Here is a 23,379-nt window from a genome sequence, read left to right on the forward strand (position 1 = left end):
CCGTATCTTTGGTTGATTCTATGGAATTACAGACATGTTTTCGAGCTTTTGTCTGAGCTTCTCTGATTGCTTCCTTGTATTCCCTATGACAGTCTTTGTAAGGTTTAAAGTACTTATCTTCATGGCAGATGTAGAAGATTTCTCTTGTAATTTTTCGAAGCTGACTTAAATCTTCATTCCACCAGGCGTGATAACTGGTTTTGCCGTTTATAATACAGGACATGAAACTTCAAATCCTTTCGCCAACGAAACTTCGAAAGCTCTTTCTCATCTAAGTCTCTACTTGAAGTTATGGTTTTATTGACGTGTTGAATTTGACTGAATTTGTACCAGTTTGTTCTTCTTGGATTTCTATAAGGGGTCGATTTCTCAAGCTTTAGATTGATATCGAAGAGAGTCCAACTGTGATCCGTAAAGGATTTTTAACTATATGGGAGCCGTTGTTTGCGCACAGAGTAATATCTAAGACCCTATCCCAACCTCGGAAGTTTTCCGAACTCCCTACGTTACATATGTTAAGATTGGCGTTTAAAATAAAATCGAACAGTGACTGACCTCTAACATTCGTCTCCGAACTGCCCCAAAGCTCATTCCTGGCGTTTGCGTCGCAGCCCATCAACGGTCTGTCTGTGTTGTTGAGTGATGATAGCAACGTAGCCACTTCGTCTGGCGGCGGCGGTTTGACATGTGGCATGTACAATGACTTAAGGTATAGTGCCAATTTCTGCAATTCCACCTTAGACATCGGGTTTATTGCTGTCTACAGCTAGGTCGAACTTTTCTAGCTTTTCCGGTTGTATACTGCTGTTTTGAATAAATTTGTAACAGAGTATGCCTATTCTGATCATGGCTACTTTTGTAACATATTCACTTTTCGTATTGCTTCAACTTTGCTGAAAGCTAGGTGGGAGTCTAAAACTCTACCGATTGTGGGCATCATTGATGTGTAATAGTGTGTGAAAAAACACATTTTAGAACAAATAATATAAAGAAAAAAATGGTGAATAAGAAATTTATTAAGTGAATTCGTAACAAAAAACGGAATACATCTGATTAGGCAATCACCATGCTAAAGCAAACACAGAGATGAGAGAGAAAAATAGTGTGCGCGAAGATCCTGACGCTTTGACGGAGGACAATTCTAATGGAGCTGCTGATGTTGTTTCAATACACATATAAGTATTTACGTAGCTAGTCTGAATCCATTTAAAAATGTGGTTAATTTGCAATTCGGATCTTGCTATTGCCATATTCTTTACGAAAATACTATTTATGTTCGAAGTCTCAAGACACCTATAGAATGTGACGGGGTGACACCTCCGCGCCTATGACCCCTTGTAATACCCTATTATAAATATAATATATTTGAGTGAGAAGATGATTACAACATTAATATACCATAAACTTCTACAAGCAATGCCGCAGTTATTCCACAAAAAACAATATGTACAATGTATGCAATTTTAGAGTAGATAATTATAAATACATACGTACAGCTCACGAAAAAATGTTACACCTCAACATTTTGAGCAGTTTGACTATTTATTTATTTTTTAATTAAAATTCCTATTTTTTAATTTGGCGCACTCTATAATAAAACACATATTAATCCACTTTTTTGAGGATTTATAAAAATTTGTCAATTTTTCATCAAAATTTAAAAACTTTTAATCAACTAAGAGATGCTGTTAATGAGGTTTGCAAACGTTTCGCAAATAGCTTCGACGCATTCGCTACTCAAGACGCCCTGTAATATGTCATAACGGGAGGCCTGACTTATAGGCCCGCCCAGAGAACGTTAATGTATAGAGAAGTTTCACGAGCTACGAATAGTGTGAATTGTCAAAAATGAAGTCTGACCGCGAAGACTTTTTCACTCGCTCAACTCGACAGCGGGGAACTTCTTAACAGAGCTGATTACAGTGAATTATGTACAAGTACATTGGCTCTGCTCAGTTTTTGGTTTCTGTATGAAATCAAATTGACGAATGCCGACGGCATTTTGCAAGGCATTTGCTTGTGCATTTTTATGGTCCCTTGATAAACGAAAATTTATTCAATTTATATTTTCAAACAAATACAATGCAAATAAGATTTGAAATTGTGCACCAACATTTAAAATCAAAGGAACTTTAATGTTTGTTGATTTAATTTAAAAAGAAGAATTGAAACAAAACACATTATAAAACGACCTCACATTTAGTTGTGTGCGTTTTAGTAAATTTATAACTTCATACAAATTTGATGAAAATTTTTACTAATTTTTCGAGTCGAAATTAATTTTAGACAAGAATTCAAAGAGCATATTGGTATATTGATGAATATATATGTATATCAATATATTATATGTATATATACATATGTATGTTATGTTAGTTATATTTGTGCAAAAGTTCAATTGCATCTTCAATTCTTATCGTGTTACATATGCATGCGCACACGCACTGCAGCAACAATGACCTATCTCACGACGCATCACCTTATCATATTTATGTACATTTGAATATGCATTCATTTGTTCCTTTGCAAAACGATTTTTTTTTTTCTATTTACATTTATTACAGGGAATAATATACCTATATATGCACACACGAGTATACTCGTAGCTAAGGTAGTTTGTCGGGATATTGTTGCTGAGGATTGACTGACAAACATGTGCTAAATGCATTCGGCTAAGTCTGCGGTATTGAGACTTTAGCAATACTGGAATTATGCTGACAGTGAATAGGAATCACGGTTTAATTTCAGTTTCCTAGAAAACAAGAGTACATGGATAGGTTGCAGCGTGGTAGCGGGCAATTGAATACTGGCACGGAGTGCGTGGGAGAGGTTTTCCAAAAGTGCTTGTGCTCACGTCCAAATGTCCTCATTGAATGGTTCATGATGTGTGTGTGTGATGAGAGTGCAACAGATTTGTTGAGTATGTTAAAGCACTCTCGTACTTTCTCTCTGACTTCCTCTCTTATCCCAATTGAAATCATATAAAAGCTTTTGTTTACATATGTTTTGCTGTCCTTAAATAAACTTTTGAGATGGTTTCCAATTGCCAGACATTTCAACCAGTACCTTGTGGTTGGCGATGCATGTTGAGCGCCTCTGTTTATTATTAGTTGTTAGTTGAAGGATTATGAAATTGACAGACGTGCAAAACCTTTTTGTACTGCACTAGCGGTTATTTGGAAAAAAATAAGGGCTCCCTGTTTCTCGGGCAACTGTTTTCTAAGATTATCTTTATAAGAATTCTGGAGAAAGCAATGGCAATAAGTTGCTGTATTACATACATATTAGTGTCCGTAGGTTCAATAGCAAATAATATTTACATAAAATTGGTGATAAGGCCCTTATTACACCGCGTTACACACATTGTCTTATGAACCAAATATACTTTTTCGGAAAGGGGATAAAAAATAAAAATACATTGAATAATTGAAGTGAAAACTTCTTTAGAATCGTTGGGAGTGATTTGAGAAAAAGTGAAACGAAAAAAGCGACACTCTTGGCTACGAATATTACATATACACGTAGCGACGAACTAAATAACTTTTAGGCCAGCGCCGACAGCATGGCGCCATAGCCGAGCGGCTAGCAATGTGAGCTTCCGATCCAAAATCCTTGGTTCGAATCACAAGAAAAAAATTTTTTTTATACAGTTATTTTATTTTATTTTATGATATGTTTATGAGGAGCTTTTTTTCATGGCAGAAATACACTCGGTGTTTTGCCATTGCCTGCAGAGGGGTGAGCGCTATTAGAAAAATAGTTTTCCTTAATTTTGGTGTTTTCACCGAGATTCGAACTGACGTTCTCTCTGTGAATTCTGAATAGTAGTCACGCACCAACCCATTCGGCTACGGCGTTTGTTTAATTTTACTGATGCAAAAATGAGGAAAAATATATGAATAAAGTTTGCTTACTGTTTACACATTTTCCAAAGGTGACGGAGAACCAAAAAAAAGTCGATTTTCAAACAAATACGAGTGCATATGTGTAATTGTGTTAGAGTTTCGGTCACGCCCCAGCAAAACCTGCGTGCATATGTGTTTGTAACATTCAAAAAAATGTAATTGTGTTAGAGTTTCGGTCACGCAGGTTTTGCTGGGGACGCTCATAATAGCAACCGCGTGTGTATTTTTATATTCGTAAATATTTTCATTTTTAAATATTTACCGCAATTACGCCGAAAAATAATGCAGAAAAGTGTCGTGAATATCGACAGAAAAAAAATCAATAAATAGCATCACGGAATTCATTCACGAAAATTTAATAAAGTACACACCAGAAGTATCGCGGATACTTAGAAAAGATTACAATAAAGTTCCAATGATTTTAAGTGGCGATTTTAACGTAAATTTTGCATTGGACACAGCGGTTCCTTTAATTGACGTTCTCAATACAACATTCAATTTAATATAAAAATGTGTAACAATCGCACTGAATCGACAACACGATCAAAAACAACCATTGACGCGGTATTTCAAAGATATCGCACCCTAAATACAAAAGGGGCGCAACTCAAAATTTTCCACACTCGAGCTTAACTTGTTTACAGTAGCACAGAAAACAAACTATGTGACATATCACGCTGAAATTTGCCATGTAAGCTTATAACAGTCCTACCAAAAAAACAAAAAAATTATTTTTGCCATATGTCATCCGCGGACCGTTTTATTGATAACGTCTCGTTCATATTTGAGCTTCTGCTCATTTTGAGTTGTGACCCTTTTGTATTTAGGGTGCGATATGTTGACAACATCGAAACCAAAGCATTTGTATCATATTTTAGCTATCATAAGCCACTCGTATCATTTGTTGAAATTGAAAACATTGAGGATGAATAATAATAAAATGAAGAAAATAAAATATGAACTTTATAGCAATATTATAATGAACCTATAATTATCTTGCTCCTAATGCTGCTTTCGTCTTATTCTCTCTCAGTTTGTTTTACGGAAGGTTTCACTTCTATCGCGTCTAACCGTTAGACTGGTGTTTTTTTTTATCTGCGGACCACTGAAAACACCTTAAATTATACACATCATTAAAAAAATAAAGTTACTAAACGCCTTCGGAAAAAAAATACCTGCATGAATCTTTGCGCCGCTCAGTTTCGGAAAAATATTGCGCAAACTTGCAATCGCCTCGCCCTTACGATCCAGTTTTTTAACAAAATTTTATACGACACCGAGCTTAATGTGTAGTGTAGTGTAGTGACGGAAAAAGGGTTAAAAATGTATCCAAAGTTTTTCACACAGGCGGACTACGAGCTCTATATTTTATATATATTTAAAAACAAAAAAATTCTGACGTGTACATGAAAATCGCCGATACACGTGTATTTTTATTTTTTCTCCCCTTTCCGAAAAAGTATATTTGGTTCATAGGACAGAAAAAAAGTTCGTTTTTGTAACGCAGTGTTATGAGCGGCGTTCGATCTTCTACTGTGGTCGAAAGAGCTGATCGAACGAATTGTAATTTGGTATTATGGCACTCATTCGATGAAGAGTTTTGCTCGCTTGGGCTAATCGGGCGAAATAATTTGGGCGAGAAATTTAAATAGAAATAGATTCCATCCAAATAAGTTAGTTGAAAATATTTAAATATTAAAATAAATAAAAACCGAGTTGAAATGAGTATGACGGAGTTGTGATTTGATGATGATGAGAGGTTAGTGAAAATCGTTGTTTTTATTATTTTGTTTTGGCTTTGGACTTCATGTTGGCACACACCAACTACGATCCTGGAATTAATTTATAGACAACCAAAAGCCACTATAGTTTGCTGGTGGTTTAGGTGGTCACAAACTATTCCTCCTACGTTCTTGCGATGACTGAATTTTTAAACAAATTCCTTTTCAAGCTTACATTGATTTTCTTGAATCTGATTTTTTGTTTGAAGCTTACAACCTTAGGCGTACACAAAATTAATAGAAATTGTATAAAACTAGGGGTCGGTTGCCAAAAAATTATAAAGAGACGCAAAATATTATTCTTTTTTTCGAAAAATTCTGTTCGACAGAAGATTCGGTACTCAACGAAATTTCTCTCTCTCAACCCTCTACAACGTTTTTGAAGTCATCGGTCTTGACTATGCCGAATTTTGCCATATTTATTTATACATGCCATACTTTATTAATTATCTGACCTAACTCAGGTGAAGGTTTAGACTTCTTCCTAATTATAAGCCAAGGATTCACTGGATTCGCAATTGAAACTTTAAATATTCCGAAGTACCTGGTGATACTTACAATTCCCAAATACATCCCTTTGTGACTCATCAGAGAAAGTTACCAATCAATCTAACTCTAATTTTGATCAGTCAAGAGTTCAAACGATTTGATCTTGATGTCTTCGACGTTCGAGTGAGAGTTGAGTTGAATTTGAAACTTTTCGATACCGAACTGCACAGTGCGACTGATGGGCAGGTAGGTTTCCTCTAATAGTGGTCGCGCCTCTGCATGCAATGCAAAAAATGTGAATCTCATATGAAAAAGCTCCTCATAAATAACCGCCTTCAATTCGAAGGTGGGGCTGTTGGAGTCTCAGTTTGTAGAAAAACATAAAGATGCACACCACAAAGTGGAAGAGGAGCTCGGCCAAATTTAGAATAAAAGACGTTCTTGCCAATTATATATAATATATATATATATATATATATTTTCGACTTCTGCATCCACCCAACATCCTACGAATACTTTTTTGAAATTCGAAAAGGGCAACACTGATACAAACGGAACTCAGGTGAAAAATGTTGGAAGGTTTTAAGAAAAAATAAATTAATAAAAAATTAGAAAAAGTAGGTTAGGTTAGGTTAGACTGGTTGGCAATAAGCCACGCACAGACCTTTTGGTCCCTAACGATACCAGATGGGGACCGATCTCTATGAATCCCTAAAGTAGACATCATGTAGGATGTCAGCGCTTTTGGCGAATCTAAGTAGGGCTGGGAGCTCCGCTTTTGAGACGTCTTCTAGACCCTCAAACAGTGGGGCTCCCAGGCATCTTAGTCGCGTTTTTGATAATGCCGGACAAACGCCTCAACATCCTCTCTGCATTTTTGCATTTGTCCGTGTTAGCAATCCCTATCTTGTACGCATGTGCAGCCAATAGATTGTGACCTGTTAGCATACCTATGATAGTTCTGCATTCCTTTCGCGAGAGCGTAAGTACGAATTGAGTGAGTTTTTTGTCGTTAGTTCTACACATGATTTTTTCTGTTTTGCATGTGGTCAGGTTAGTCCACCTAACTTTCACTTGCCTTTTCATGTGGTCGTCCATTTCATTGTATATTGTGTTTAGCGGTCTCGGTATGTCGTTCTCTTGTTCAAATGGTAGTCTCACAGCACTTTTTGCTATCTCATCTACTATTTCGTTCTCTATAATGCCTTTGTGACCAGGTACCCAGTAGATATGCAGCCTACTGTTTCCGGCTAGCCTGTCCATGGCCTCCCTGCTCCGTCGAACATTTTTGGACTTAATACAATATGAGCTTATTGCTCTTATTGCTGCTTGACTATTCTTGTTCTAGTGTAGGCTAGCTCCGCGGCCTTCCCCACAGCAAAAACTTCCGCTTGGAAAATACTGCTGTGGTCTGGCAGCTTGATAGACTGCCTTATTCCTAGTTTTGAGCAGTAGATATCCGCTCCCACTCCGTCTGGAGTGTTCGAGCCGTCGGTATAGATGTGAAAGGTTCTATGGCCAGGCTTCATGCCTTTGTGCCATCCCTCCTCTTCAATTGTAGTGCGGAACCTTCTCTCCCAATTAAAGTACGGAGTCATGTAGTCTGTGCCACCTGAGCTCCACTTTCCTATTGAGCTGTGACCGAAGGTTCTGCAGATGAATACCCCCGCAGCCATTAGCCTCCTCGCGGATTTCGCTGCCAGGTTTTCTGCCATGAGGTCAATAGGTGGCATGCTGAGTATCATTTCCAGCGCCGCCGTTGGAGTGGTCTTCATCGCTCCTGTTATGCACAGAGCAGCGAGTTGTTGAATCCTTTCCGGCGGCATTAAGTATGCCAGTTTTTTTGTCGCAGTCCACCATACTAAGGTTCCGTACAGCAATATCGGTCTGACTACTGCTGTGTAACACCAATGCATCAGGGAGGGTGATAGACCCCAAGTAACGCCCAGCATTCTTTTACATGCGTACAACGCATTACTGGCCTTTTTCACCCTCTCCTCAACGTTGTGCTTCCACAGCAATTTGCTGTCCAATATTACTCCGAGGTACCTTGCATAATCTTTGAGAAGTAGTTCGTTGTTGCCTAGCTTCGGGAGGTTCCACGCCGGAACTTTGTACTTCCTGGTAAAAAGTACCATGTTCGTTTTTCCCGCGTTTATCCCTAGCCCTGCGCGAGATGCCCATTGATGTATCGTTTTGAGAGTGCTGTTCATCACATTACTGATGGTGTCCAGGTACTTTCCTGTAACTACTATAGCTATGTCATCGGCATATGCCACTAGTTTAGGTGCCCCTCTGTCAAGTTTCTTAAGAATTTCATTTGCTACTAGTAGCCATAATAGCGGCGATAGTACCCCACCTTGCGGAGTACCTCTGCATGCATATTTGGTGACGCTCGCATCGTTCCACTCCGCTCTTATCTTTCTTCTAGCTAATAGCTGCCTTATCCATAGATAAACCGCGAGTTGCACATTAAGTGACTCTATGCTATTTAAAATAGCATCTTTTGTCACCTTGTTAAAGGCCCCTGATATATCTAGAAATACTCCTAGAGCATACTCCTTATATTCTAACGCCTTTTCTATGTTTAGTACAAGTGAGTGAAGTGCAGTTTCAGTGGATCTGCCTTTAGTGTAAGCATGCTGCGCCTTGGATAATTCGTCCGGCGCAATTGTGTCTCTAATGTATGTATCTAGAATCTTCTCTAACGTTTTCAGGAGAAATGAAGTCAAACTAATGGGCCTGTATTCTTTTGAGTATAGAGGGTTGCTTTTTCCCGCTTTTGGAATAAACACAACCCTCGCTTCTCTCCACGATACAGGAACGTAGCTGAACCTCAGGCATCCCCTGAATATTGTCTTAACCATGGTACCACAAGGTGGCTTACCTTTTGGAGCATGGCTGGGAAGATTCCATCCAGTCCTGGCGATTTATAGGGGTCGAAACTTTGTATAGCCCATTCTATTTTGTTGGTTGTAATTACGTTCGTCGGGATTTCGTGCACAATATCTCCTCTAGGTTCGAGATCTACAATGTCCGCACACCCTGGAAAATGTGTACTGACTAGGTCTTCTAGAGAGTCCTCACAGCTGTCAGCCCACTCCCCGTTAATTTTTCGTATTGTTCTTGGCATAGACGGATTCCTGGGTAGCAGTTTCCTGAGTCTAGCCACATCGTTAGTGTCTTCCATACTGCTACATAAGTCTTTCCAAGATTCTCTCTTGGCTTTACGTATCTCTTTCTTGTATACTTTTAGTAGATTCTTATACTCTTTCCAACAGAACTCATTGTCAGCAACTTTGGCTAACCTATAGAGTTCATGTACTCTACGTCTTTGTGCTCCTAATTCCCTGTTCCACCAGGGAGGCTTCACCTTGCGTTTATTACGTGTTGGAGGGCAGCATCTTTTAAAGGCTTTGACGAGAGTAGTTGCAAACAATTCAACCCCTTTCTCAAGTGCGACGTGTGACTTGTATTTCCGGAGTATCATTGGTGTTTTTGATAGTATGTCCCTATACAAGTCCCAGTTCGTATTCTTAGGATTTCTAAAGGATGTGAGCTTGTTTTTTGAGCGGAATATAACCTGAAAGCTTATGTATCTGTGATCAGAGAATGAGGGCCTACTCAACACTTCCCATTCCTGAACCATAACATGCCTGCTTGTGTAGAGTGTTAAATCGAGTACATTCTTCGAGGTTGGTCCCACATATGTTAGTTCTTCACCTTTATTAGCTATTTCTAGGCTACTTTGAAGAATATAGGTAAATAGTGACTCACCTCGGTCGTTTATATCTGCACTTCCCCAGACCGTGTGAAAAAGTAACTATTAAGGAAATATTATTTTTATTGGGTATATTATTTTAACATACGTTTCGACTTTACCCACATTCACGGCCAGTAAAACTCTATTTATGCGTATGTATTTCTTCTCTAGAAATATACCTGTTAAAGTTTTTTTACACCGGTGTAGTTTATAGCACCCTCCCTGCTTATAAATTATTCTGGCGGCATAGGGGCATGCATTGAAAATTCTAATTTCACTTTAGAGAGGGTATTAAGTTCAAAAAGTGACACCAGCAGCTGTTGAAGATTTTTGCAAATCATTGAAAATACAACAAACAAATTAGGTTTTTAACTTTAGTGCCAAAGAGAAATATTAGTCAAAATTGAATTTGAAACATGAAAACTTTTGAACTTCTCTTTTTGGGTTTTAGCATTTAAAATTGATTAGTATTAGTATAATACGATTTTGGGGAAAGCGAAATTTTTGCGTAAAGTTTTTGCGCAAATGGTTTAAAACTGTTTTATGGTTGATCCTTAGCTCCTAACATTCCGGTCAATTTCGATTACATATTTCTAACATCGAAAATGCCATTCACAATTTTAGCGGCCTGTCGTGCATTTTCGCCTTTATCAAAGCACAACTTTAAAATATACCGAGTCTTCTCTTTGTTGACTTCCATTGTTAATACCCCGTAACTCATAACTGAATAAAACAAACAAAAACAGCAAACTGCTTTTTTTCGTGTGAAATTTCACCTCGACAAAGAACATAAACTTTAAATTGTGTAATCGTTACCTTCCGAGAAATCGATCACTACCGCCATCTTTTTCTTTTTACCCTAATATTAATGCAATTTTTGAAAATGTGTTCGGCTCGCGTAAAAATTTATATTGATACTTAGCTGTTTGCCGTTGGCCGTAGGCCGGATATGTCTTTGATCGCTACTATTTCAATACTAAAGATGAAGCTAACATTCCCGCCAATTATGAGTGCTAGAAACAAAAGGTTCATAATCTTTCGCGAACTGATTTCTTTGGAATACTTTTTGGGGTGGTACGTAAAGGGGCATGTTACTACATTTGGTTACTATAAATTACTGAATTCAGGATTAAAAACATTTAAACTTTGAACCCTAAAATAAAGAAAAAGTTTAAGTTTATGTATCCTTTCAAAATGAGGCCGGTATTGGCAAATAGTCAGTCATGGTGTCGCACAAAAATTTCACTAAATTTTTTGGCGGATCAATTCATACTCGTAAGTACATATACTTATGTATGCAATCCTTTTCCAACTGGTGCGAGGTAATAGCAACATATATACATACTTATTAGAATATTGATTTATTCACCTTTGCAAACAATGTTTTCTAGAAATTAACTGCATATTTGAGCAGTTCTATTCTCTATATAAATTGAAGTACCAAATAACGCAAGCAACATTAGTTTATTTTAAAAGCTCTCGCACCCATTATAAGGCAAATGTTCGACTTGATAAAAAAACACGGTCGCCCAGTATTCGCTAGTCGCGATGCAGTTATTTATCTGTTCAATAGTTTCAGGTACCTGGGTATTAACCCGCCGAATAAGTATCGTATTCCATATTTCTTTTCCTCGTTCATTACCTGTTTTATCGTACTCTTCTCGCCGGTTATTAGCAATGTTGGTTGGTTGCGCGATCGCAATAAGCTATCTGTTATGGAAATATTAACTTGCGTACAAGCCTCATTAAATATACTTGCTATACCAATTAAAAGCATCGCTTTGGCAATGTCAAAAAATCGTCTTCGTGACATTGAACCTATAGTAACGGAACTGGATAAGTATTACACACGATCTGAGGATAGGGGAAAAATACGTAAATGCGGCATAACTGGTAATCGACTAGTTTTTGGATTCGCGGTTGCATACTTCACGTATGAAATATTGACTGTTGTGGCCGCATTAGTGGGTGGACATGCACCGACATCGTTCTGGATTCCGAATGTTGATTGGCATAGATCTTCATGGGAGTATTGGCTACAAGTTAGCTATGATGCATTTATACTTTTATTACTGCTATATCATCAAGTAGTAAACGACTCATATCCGGCCGTTTATATATATATTATACGTACACATATACAGCTTTTAGCAGTTCGTGTCGAACGTTTGGGTTATGATGAGAAGAAAAGTGTTGATGATAATTATAAAGAGCTATTAGAATGTATTGTTATACATCAGGAAATACTGAAGTAAGTAGTTGCACATAGTACTCCAAAACATATTTATATCTATTTTTTTCAATAGGGTTGCCAGCATTGTTGAGCCCATTATGTCTGTGACTGTATTCACTCAGTTTATTGTAGCTGCGGCTATACTTGGCGTCACGATGATTAACATTTTCATTTTTGCTGATCTTACGACTAAAATTGCTTCTGTCACGTATTTTTTCTGTGTACTCCTTCAGACATCGCCGACATGTTACCACGCGTCATATTTGTTGGCTGATTGCGATGAGTTGCGCCTGGCTATATTTAAATGCAATTGGGTTGACCAGAATAAACGTTTTAATAATTTGTTAATCTACTTTTTGCATCGTTCTCAGGATTCCATTCCCCTTTTCGCCATGAAATTAGTGCCGATAAATTTGGCCACTAATTTGTCGGTGAGTTACTTTGGCCTATAAGCAAAATAAAAACAGAATATGTGTTTTTTTACGCGCATAAATACTTGCATATGAATTTGTATTAAGCAATAAACGCACAGTTTTATATGTTGCGGTTTTGCAATCTATTTTATCGACCTTGAATATTAATCCAAACGCCGGCAACACCCTCTCAGAATTTTTAAAAACAATTAAGAATTTTCTATCAACTAAAAGCTTTTTGTACCGCTTGCATTTTTCATGTGATAATTTACTTAAAGAAATATTTATTTGATATTTCTTGAACAGTGAAGCCAAATATTTTTACTTTGCTTATTTGTTTTATGCTGTACGCGCAAACGCGCATGCGAGTAAAGAAACACAGCTGTTGTTATCAAATATATGTATATAGATAAATATATATATTATTTTTTTACAGATTGCAAAATTTTCTTTTACACTTTTTGCTTTCATACAAGAAATGGGTCTTGGTGAGAATCTAAAGGGTTAGAAATAAGCAGCTATAGCAAATTGATCTTGGATTATAAAAAACTTACTTGTAACCATTTTTAGTGTCGACGATTAAAAAATCTGCACCTAGTAGCTTCTGCAATAAAAGTTGTAAGGGGAATACTCTATGTTTTTCAGAATAGTAAGGAATGTAAAAATCCCATTGAGAACGCCCCATTGAAAACGCAACCTGAAAAGAAACAACAATAAGTAGCTGATACAGGTTCGCATTTGACTACTTGCTTGGTTGAAAAACAAAAACAAATACTGGTTTTGTCAATATTTTCTTGTATGTGCAATTCGTGTACCTTACTAATGTTGGAAAACATAGAGAACCCCTTATTGTGTTTAAAATAGAAGATTTTTATTTTTCACTTTCTGAATACCTCAACATTGGTCCAAGATTAGGAGGGTAACGAAGGTTCGGAGTTTTCTATTTATCAAAAATAAAATCTAAATAACTGCGAAACTGCCTCTGTAACCACTTAATCAATGTCGAAGTCATTGTTGAACTAGCACGCGGTTCGTGATCAAACTTGTCGAGAGCAGGTGTTACGCAGACAAAGTTTGTGATACAATTTGATGCATGGGAATCGTCAGCGATCCTTTCACTGAATTCCTTAATTAAGACCTCCATAGCTTGTTTAATTGTGAAGTTTTTATGTTTAAATCAGCGTGAATCTTGTAACTAAATACGAGCAGCGATGAAAATCACTGTATTCTAATAATACACTAACATAGATCAATACTAGGCGTTTCTTATGCACAAGCAACATCAACGCAAGCAACTAACAAATGAAACACTAACAAATGAATTTAACAACCCTAATAGAACCCAATAAAGTAACTATGATATAACTGAACTTAAAACTATAATAAAACAATTGACAACACAAATGGCCACCATGATGAACATTATAACCATACTGGTATCGAAGCTAAATGGACTTAATAAGTAAAATAAAAATTGCAATTTGGAACGCAAACGGATTTACGCGCCAGGAACAGAACTCAAAACTTTTATCATATTATGGATGAAGCACCTTGTCATGTCGGTCTGCTTGCCGTGGGGATGAGGCTTAAGTGGTGATTTAACCCCATGTTATGGAGATTAACTTACCGCCAACTAAGAGGGCAGCTCCATATAGGTATTGGGTATCCACCCATCCGCGGAACGGCGGAATTGGTGTCCCCCCAAGTACTATGTGGAGAGTACCGTACCGACAACCTGGCAGGAGGTATAAAATGCATTTTTCTATAATGTGGGGGTTAACGATAGATGTTTCTGCACGAGGTAACCCACTTTCGGGAAATCCTCCCGTCGAGCAATCGACGGCTCGGGCCTCGGATGAGCAGGGCCGAACCCCACACTCCCCTATGACTGGAACTGACACCCAGGGTTCCGGAGGAAGCGAACTACTAGTGGTGAAAAATGGCACATTGGCTATGCCAATTGAGAGCCGAGTGAGTGTGAGTGATACACAGTCGTCGAAACGATCCGAAGCAACTGAACAAGTTGTGGAGGATGTGGAGATGGCGGACAATCTCTCAGTAGACTCAGATGGACCTCTGGTACCGAGTAAGTTTTTGACAACGGTCAAACCTGGTGCGAATCAGGTAAGTACCGGTAAAAAGACTGAAGTTATTGGAGATTCGAAAGCAGGTGTTGGTCTATCCGCAAGACAGATCAAACGAAGAAAACAGAAGGCGAAATGTCGAAGCATTAGTTAAGGTAAGTACTCAAGCTCCGTCAACTTCGACACCTGCAGTGGCAACGGAAAAACGTGGCAGAACAGAGGATTCCTCTGTAACGCTGCACTCTTCCGGAAACGAAACGGCGTCTGTGCCAACGACCGGGAAGAGGAGAAAGGCAAAGAAGAGGAAAGTCGATAGACGGAATTTTGAAATGCCTGCATCCTCGACCCAATCCAAGGTAGATAAACCTTTACCTGACAAGGCAAAGGCTAAGGGACCTCAAATGTCGAATGACACTCTTCCGTCAACGTCTGGCGAATCATTCGCGAGAATAGCAGCAAAGGCAATAACGTTGGAGATACATACCGACAAACAAGACGGTATACTGTCCAAGGGGCAACAAGACTATATTGACAGCTATCTTTGGAAAGCTATCGGTGAGTCGAAAGACGCGCCGACTTTCGAGGGTAAAAGCGTGGTGGACGGCATCGTAAAGGTGCACTGTTCCAGTGCTTTTACCCGAGAATGGCTGGAAAAGTGATAGCAAAAATTCCAGCCTGCGAGCAAGTTCATTATTATTGTATGAGTAGCAAAGAAAGGCTGATACGAGCGAGTGTCTGGATTCCCGGTACTTCCTGTAGTTCAGCAGAACTCCTCGCATCAGTGTTCAGAACAAAGATCTTGAAACGACTCTCTGGAGAATATACTCGTGCACCAGGCGGAAATCCGTTACCACATCGGAGGCGGGTTCCCTCGTAGACTCTCTACTAGCGGAGATGCAGGAACGCAGTTTTCATGTCCAAGCATATGCGAACGGCGTCTGTGCGCTAACATCGGATAAATCCTTAAGGAGGCTTTGCACGAAAGTGCAGAGGATTCTTGACAAAATCGATGACTGGTGCATGAGACAAGGTCTTTCCGTTAATCCGAACAAAACAACCCTAGTCTTGTTTACGAGAAAACGGAAATTGGATGGAGTCCATCACTCCAACACTGGAAGGTGTGACACTTGGTCTTTCCGATGAAGTTAAATATCTAGGAGTGATCTTGGATAAGAAGCTGACTTGGGAGACACACGTTTAACTGAAGGTGAATCGTGCATTGAAGATTTTTCAGCAATGCCGTAGAGCCTTTGGCAAAACTTGGGGTCTGAAACCTGCTGTGGTCCTATGGATATACACGGCACTTATCAGACCAATCATCACTTACGCTTCTGTGGTCTGGTGGCGACGGAGCAGAATTAAGTCCACAATCCGGGAACTATACAGGCTGTAAAGAAGTGTGTGTTTATGCATCACGGGTGCCATGAGTACAACCTCTGGTGATGCCCTAAATGCTATGCTTGATTTGCTCCCCCTGGATCTTAAGATACAACAGGAAGCAGTAAAAGCAATGTGTAGACTCCATAAATATGGTTTCTGGCACGAAGACGGAACTTCGGGACATAGTGAAATCTTTAAGTTGCTATCTGAGCAGTATCCACTGTTTTTGTCACCTAAAGACGACCTAAAACTGTGGGTTCATTTGGAAGAAAATTTGATGTCAGATGGAACAATCCCGAATGCATGCAGGGAGGTTTGACGGATATTTTCTTTACCGATGGGCCCAAGAATGAAATATGGTCTGGAGCCAGATGGTACTTAAACGATAGTAATAAGTATTACTATGCTATGGGGGAAATGGCAACTGTTATAATCGAGGATAATCGAGAGGAGATGGAGCGGGAAACAGATTGGAGTTTTCAGTGACAGTCAGGCTGCACTGAAGGCCCTGGAGAACGCGAAGCAAACCTCAAAGATTGTTCAAGAATGTAAGAAGAAGCTCAATTCTGTCGCAAGACAAAACAGGCTTGTATTTATATGGGTTCCGGGACACTCCGGTGTTTAAGGAAACTGAATTGCCGACGAATTGGCCAACCGTGGATCAGCGATGCCCCCACAGGGGCCAGAGCCAATAATCAGAATCAGTTCCGCAGGCATCTTGAATTGGATCAGCGATTATGTATGCAATCTACATAAAGAGCGATGGTCCGCTCTAGAACGCTGCCGAACTGCAAAGTGTTTTGTGACAAGTCCGAACAGAAAACTGTCAAATTTTCTACTAAAATTTAGAAGGAAAGACGTTCGGTTGATGGTCGGTATCATTACAGGACACAACCCATGGGGTCAGCATATGACCACCATTGGAATCATTGAGGACTCAATGTGCCTGTCATGCTTGGAGGAGGCGGATATCACTGAGCTGAAGTCGACGAAAAGGTAGTGCGTGTCGATTCTCCTTTCATGGGTCTTTTCCAAGATTTGGCGTGTTGTGAATATTTGGTCGATGGTAGACTTTCCTGGTCTAAAGCCACACTGATAAGGTCCAATCAGTTGGTTGATGGTGGACTTCAGCCTTTCACACAATAGGATCGCTAAAACCTTATAGGCGATATTTAGAAGACTAATCCCGCTGTAATTGGCACAGATTGCACGATCGCCCTTATGGATTGGGCAGAGCACACTTAAATTGCAATCGGCAGGCATGCTTTCATTCGACCATATTTTGCATAGGAGCTGATGCATGCACCTTACCAGCTCCTGGTCCGTCGGCGACCGCTGCTTTGTTGTTCTTTAGCCGTTTTATCGCTATTCTCACCTCGTCATGGTCGGGTAGCGGAACGATAGTTCCGTCGTCAACGATTGGGATACTCACATTCTCTGTGACATGCATGCGCAGCTGTCACTATTTAACAGGTTCGAGCTGGAGGTGACTACAATGCGAAAAATTCTATTTTGGGATCAAGATTAACAAGTTCAAAAGGCCGAAAATTACTAGTTGCTTTAGGAGAAAATAATGGACATTTCATAAGTACCGGAGAGCCGGCATTCTGGCCTGCAGATGTCAAAAAACAACCACATTTATTTGATTATGCATTGCTAAAAATATTCCCCAAACCCACCTGATTATTAAGTCATGTTTGGTGCTATCGTCGGAACATTCGCCACTTCTAATGACAATTTTTGGAGCTCTGCACGAACAAAATTTTACAGGACTATATAATAATAAAACGGACGGAATTATTTTTGACAAAGTGTGAAAGAACAACTGGCAGATGACCACCTGCCGATAATCAACACAAAGGATCAACTCGATGACGAAGTACTTCGATTGACAAAAAACATCCAACGCGCAGCTTGGCAGAGTACACCAACTATAAGGAAAACCATTTCAGGTCACGAGTATACCAAAGAAATAAAGGAAATGGTATTGAAGAAACGGAAAATACGAAGAAGATGGCATCAAACAAGATCACCTCTTGACAAAGCTCAGTTAAATAAAATAACTAAAAAACTTAGCGACGAAATTAAAGCGTACAAAAACAGTTCATTCACAAAATACCTGCAAGAATTAACAAATGAACGGAAGACAAATTATTCACTGTAGAAATGTACTAAAAAATTAAAACAACCGTTATCTCAGAACGCACCCATCAAGATACATGGCAATAAGTGGGCCAAAACAAATAAACAAAAAGCAGATACATTCGCAAACTACCTCGAGGAAACGTTCACACCATATGGATCGGTAATGGATGATGATATGGATCACGATGGCGATAGCAATGCTATAAATTAGATCCCTCCGGCTTCACAAGACGAAATAATAGAAGAAATTTCATATCTAAAGATAAAAAAATCGCCAGGCTACGACCTCATTACTGCTGAAATATTGAACCAGCTCCCGAATAATATTATTGCTGTATTGACAAATATCGTCAACACCACATTTAAGCTAAAATATTTTCCAATATGGTGGAAAACAGCGGAAGTCGTTATACTCACGATGTAACATCATACAGGCCTTCTTCCAATACTATCGAAAATGGTGGAAAAATTGTTAATCAAAAGGATCAACATAATAATAGAAAACAAAAATATTATACCGACGCACCAATTTGGATTCCGCACGAAGCATTCGACTATCGATCAAGTACATAGGATAGTGCGAATAATAGAAAATGGTTTTGAAGAAAGAAAACCCTTCTCTACGGTATTCCTTGATATATCCAAGGCGTTCGACAAAGTATGCCACTATGGGGTACAGAAGAAAATAAAGGCGTTGCTACCCAAGCCGTACTCCAGCATCCTACATTCGTATTTATCCGACCGTTACTTCAGAGTAAAACAGGAAGATTCATATTCATGTCTCAAACCAATCAAAGCAGGGGTTCCCCAGGGAAGCGTACTTGGCCCTTTATTGTATTTGCTCTTTACATGCGATCTGCCATGTAATTCAAACTGCGTAACAGCTACTTTTGCCGACGATACAGCTATTCTTTCGATAGGAAACACGGAAAACACATCGACATCACAATTACAATTAGCCATAAATGAAATATATGACTGGACCAATAAATGGCATATTAAATTAAATGAAAGCAAGTCTGTGCATATAAATTTCACCCAAAACAAAATCAAATATGTTCCAATATATTTAAATGGTAAACAGGTTCCATACTCAAATACTGCAAAGTATCTGGGCATGACTCTAGACGCCAAGCTAAGATGGAAAGCCCATGTAAAGAAAAAGAAAGAAGAAATGGAATTAAAAAACAGAAATATGTATTGGCTTATGGGAAAGGAATCAGCACTATCCACCAATAACAAAATGATTGTATACAAACGAATTCTGAAGCCTGTATGGTCCTACGGCGCACAGTTATGGGGCTGCTCCAGCCAAAGTAACATTCAATCTAACATTCAATCTATACAAAGGTTCCAAAATAAAATTATTAAATGTGCATGAATGTGGTATATCCGTAGCTCCGATCTTGAACGCGACCTAAATATTGACTCGGTGGCAGACACAATAAAAAAGATGGCAAAAGCCCATGATGAAAGGTTAAAAAACCACATTAATACATAAGCCACTATTCTCGCTAATCCAGCTAATTGGAGAAGAAGACTGAAACGCAGAAAGCCCAAAGACTTAATGTACTAACCACACCTTAGCGTTAATTGTTGTATATACCTTATTTTCTAAATTCTAAACAAATTGCTCGTTAGTAAATAAAAGTTTTCATTGTAACTAGTCGCAATGTAAAATATTAAAAAAAAAGTCACATTAAATTTATTGTGTTCACTTCTTACTTATACGGCGTAATAGCTCGATGGTTTTTACTTTTTACTACCTTTGTTCGCTCTAGATTAGAATATGCAACTTTTATCTGGAGGCCTTGCCACCAATTTGCTATAGAGCGAATTGAACGTGTACAGAAGGTGTTCCTTAAATATGCTCTCAGGTCGTTAAAATTCTCAAATCCTTTCCCTTCCTATCATTCCCGTTTGACTTTAATTAACTTAAAGCCTCTAGAGAGTAGAAAGTCTATACTCTCACTGTCTTTTGTTTTTAGTGTAATTAAAGGAGAAGTGGACTGTTCATCCCTATTACGTTGCATTTACTTTCATATTCCTACTAGATCGTTACGCAATACTTATCCATTTCATCTTAGATTTCTTAACACGAATTATGTGCGTAATGCTCCTATTGCCCGCGATTTAGGAGATTTAATGAGATCTCGAATTCTATTCCGCTTGACTTTTCGGTTTCAAAGAATTTTATAAATTTCTAAACTCTTTTTTCTAATTTATTTAATAATTATTAATTATAGTATATAATTACGCCATTTTTTATCCGGATGACAATGAGGACACTGCTATTCACCACCGCTTAATTCACGAGCAAGTTAAAACTAGCTTGGGAACACCAAACGACATTGAATTCACCGAGGGTGAGGTATTCGATATGTTAGAAACAATGAATAAAAACAGAGCACCTGGAGCACCACTTCATATCAGATATATTTTAGCCAAGGCCAAGGCAAGCACAACATTTTTAACCACATTGTATAATGCGTGTTTAATGGTTGGCCATTTCTCTAAACCATGGAAAGAAGTTTACGTTAAAATACTCTCAAAATCAAACAAGTAAGATTTAAATACCATAGCCTAGCATCCTATCGACCAATTGGTCTGCTGCCAGTGTTCGGTAGTTGACAACAACTTGAAGTTTAGCAGCCATACGCGTCACGTGATAACTAAAGTGCAACGTATCTTTGGCAACACTTGCGTCCAACTTGAGGTGTACATCCGAAAATGTTATAACTATTTACATACAAGTTGTCGAACCTACAATAACGTATGGTGCTAGTATCCGGGGCAAAGCGACTAAGTTTTATTACATACGGCGTATATTGAGGTCGTTTTAAACAGGTTTTGCCATCGATTAGAGCGTTCCACACAGTTTCGATTAACTCAGCCTTGGCACCTTCCGGTTTTACTCCATTGCACCTCAAGATAGCCGAAATCTCGAGAATTGACGACGTCAAAACAACTGGAAAATCTACATCACTTCCAACGGATGTCACCCTTCAAAAACGAGTTCCGCAGCGTCTGCAATTACATCTGGCAAACCGTCACGGTGATTTCACAGCAACAATTGCGAATTCAACTCAAAGCTACACAGATGATAGTAAACAGGAGGCTAGAGGATACGGCGCTGCTTTTGTAAATTTTGGCTCAAATTATAGCTGGCTCGTCAATAAAAGTTTTCTTCCGATCTCCAGAAGAAGCCAAAATATACCGAGAGTCATTTGGCATCACTTTTGAAATGACTCAATTGCTGACAGGACATGGGTTCCACAAAGAATACCTGCATCCCGATCAGCGTCCGTGCGGTTTGCAAGGGCGATATTCAACCACAACTACAATGCAATGAGCATCACGCTCCACCTTTTGATTTACGATCCATTAGCAAAAACCAGTAGTTAATAAAATCACTTGTAGGCAATATAATTGATAATTTTAGAAGTTTTAATAACATGTAAATGTAAACCAAAATAATTATTGTTAATAGTATATAAAAACTCCGGCTTGTATACTATACATTCGCAAGTCGTATTATTTCAATTAAATTTAAGCCAAAACAATCAAATTAAATTATTGACGTTGTAACTCTTCTGCCCTTTACAAGAACGGTCCTGTTCAATTTCTTCCTCTATGTATAATCCGGATCACTTATTGCATAGTCCTCTATTAACTTTGAGCAGGTTCTCTTCGCCAGCTACGTTGAGGGTCTTTATTGTAACAATCGCGACCAGCGGCCTGAAAGAGTTGAGGATATCTATTGGTTTTCTACTAGTTACTGAATGAATGGACTTATTATAATCTACAGTGCCAAAAAAACATGGAAACTGTCGGCTTAGAGTTTCCCCGATGTTTTTTTTTCGTGCTTCTGATGCTCAGCTATCTCCACCTATCCGTTTGAGGTACTACTGTATATACATAGTATATTTGACTCACTTGCTGAGGTACTAGTAGTAGTACTACCTTTTAAGTTGAGGAAACTTTTTGGCGTTATTTTGCTTCTTTACGACAACGCTCCGATGGCAGCTTCGAAGAAATCAATCACTTACCGCATAGCTAACAACTGGCCCCTAGTGATTGGTTTTTGATCTCAAATTTGAAAACAGATCTTCGTAGAAAAAAATATTCTAACGATTAAAAGCTTAATGCGGCCGCACATTTTTCGGACAAGAACGAAAAATATATTTAGATATAGCAGATAAATATTTTGAGTCCGAGTTGTTTTTTATAATGATATCGAGATCACCTTGAACACCCCTCACACACTGTTTTGAATCTATTTATGTATTTCGCACTAGTTGTTCATATCGAACATCTGTTGTTATGTGTTCCTTTTCTGAGTATGTCTATTACTGAGTTTTGTTATTCTATATATTACTTAATACGAGTATATATTTAATAGCTCAATTTTGTAAGATTACAAAAACTAGTATAAATTATAGTTTGTTGTTATGGAGCACTATGTGCTCATTGAAAACAAAATATTGCTTGTGGTTATGGAGCACTATGTGGTTTTCAATGAGCACATAGTGCTCCATAATCACAAGCAATAGTTTGCTTTCAATGAGCACATAGTGCTCCATAACAACAAACTATAGTTTATATTACTGGAAAATATAGAGTAGCTACATCTACCATATTTCAGTGAAAAATCATTTATTTGGTGTAATATGCACAAGGCGCATGCCTTCACGGGAATAAAAAAATGTTCGCGTGGGGCTCTAGAAAAACAAAACAATAGTAATGGAATAATATAAATAAATACCAAGACCAAATCGAATACATAAAAAGTGGAACTACTGTTGTGAACACTCAGGTGTCCATTACACTCGTAGCAAGTCAATTATAAAAGGCTCAAACTGAATAAAATGGGTCCATATTCCCCTTTGAGACAACAGCAACATCAAAAATTGCAATAAGTTAATAAATATCCTTTAAGAGGTAATATGATAGATGACAACAAATGTCTCGTTCATTACAAAAACCAAAATTATATTAGTCAACCTACACCTGTATACCTAAGGTATATCTACAATATATATAAGTACATATGCACACACGAGTATACTCGTAGCTAAGGTAGTTTGTCGGGATATTGTTGCAATGGCAATAAGTTGCTGTATTACATACATATTAGTGTCCGTAGGTTCAATAGCAAATAATATTTACATAACATTGGTGATAAG

The 23,379-nt window shown here is 38.3% G+C and overlaps 1 protein-coding gene across 1 annotated transcript; it reads left to right on the forward strand.

Moving 5' to 3' along the window:
* The first annotated feature begins 11,424 nt into the window (after positions 1 to 11,424).
* Positions 11,425 to 13,422, forward strand: LOC129238633 (odorant receptor 7a-like). The gene is made up of 3 exons (XM_054873725.1): positions 11,425 to 12,189; positions 12,245 to 12,602; positions 13,021 to 13,422. The coding sequence occupies exons 1-3, from the start codon at positions 11,438 to 11,440 to the stop codon at positions 13,090 to 13,092; spliced, it is 1,182 nt and encodes a 393-aa protein (XP_054729700.1). The 5' UTR covers positions 11,425 to 11,437; the 3' UTR covers positions 13,093 to 13,422.
* Positions 13,423 to 23,379: the final 9,957 nt, after the last annotated feature.

The sequence above is a fragment of the Anastrepha obliqua genome, chromosome 2, assembly GCF_027943255.1.
Source record: "Anastrepha obliqua isolate idAnaObli1 chromosome 2, idAnaObli1_1.0, whole genome shotgun sequence".
In the NCBI taxonomy this organism is placed as follows: Eukaryota; Metazoa; Arthropoda; class Insecta; order Diptera; family Tephritidae; genus Anastrepha; species Anastrepha obliqua.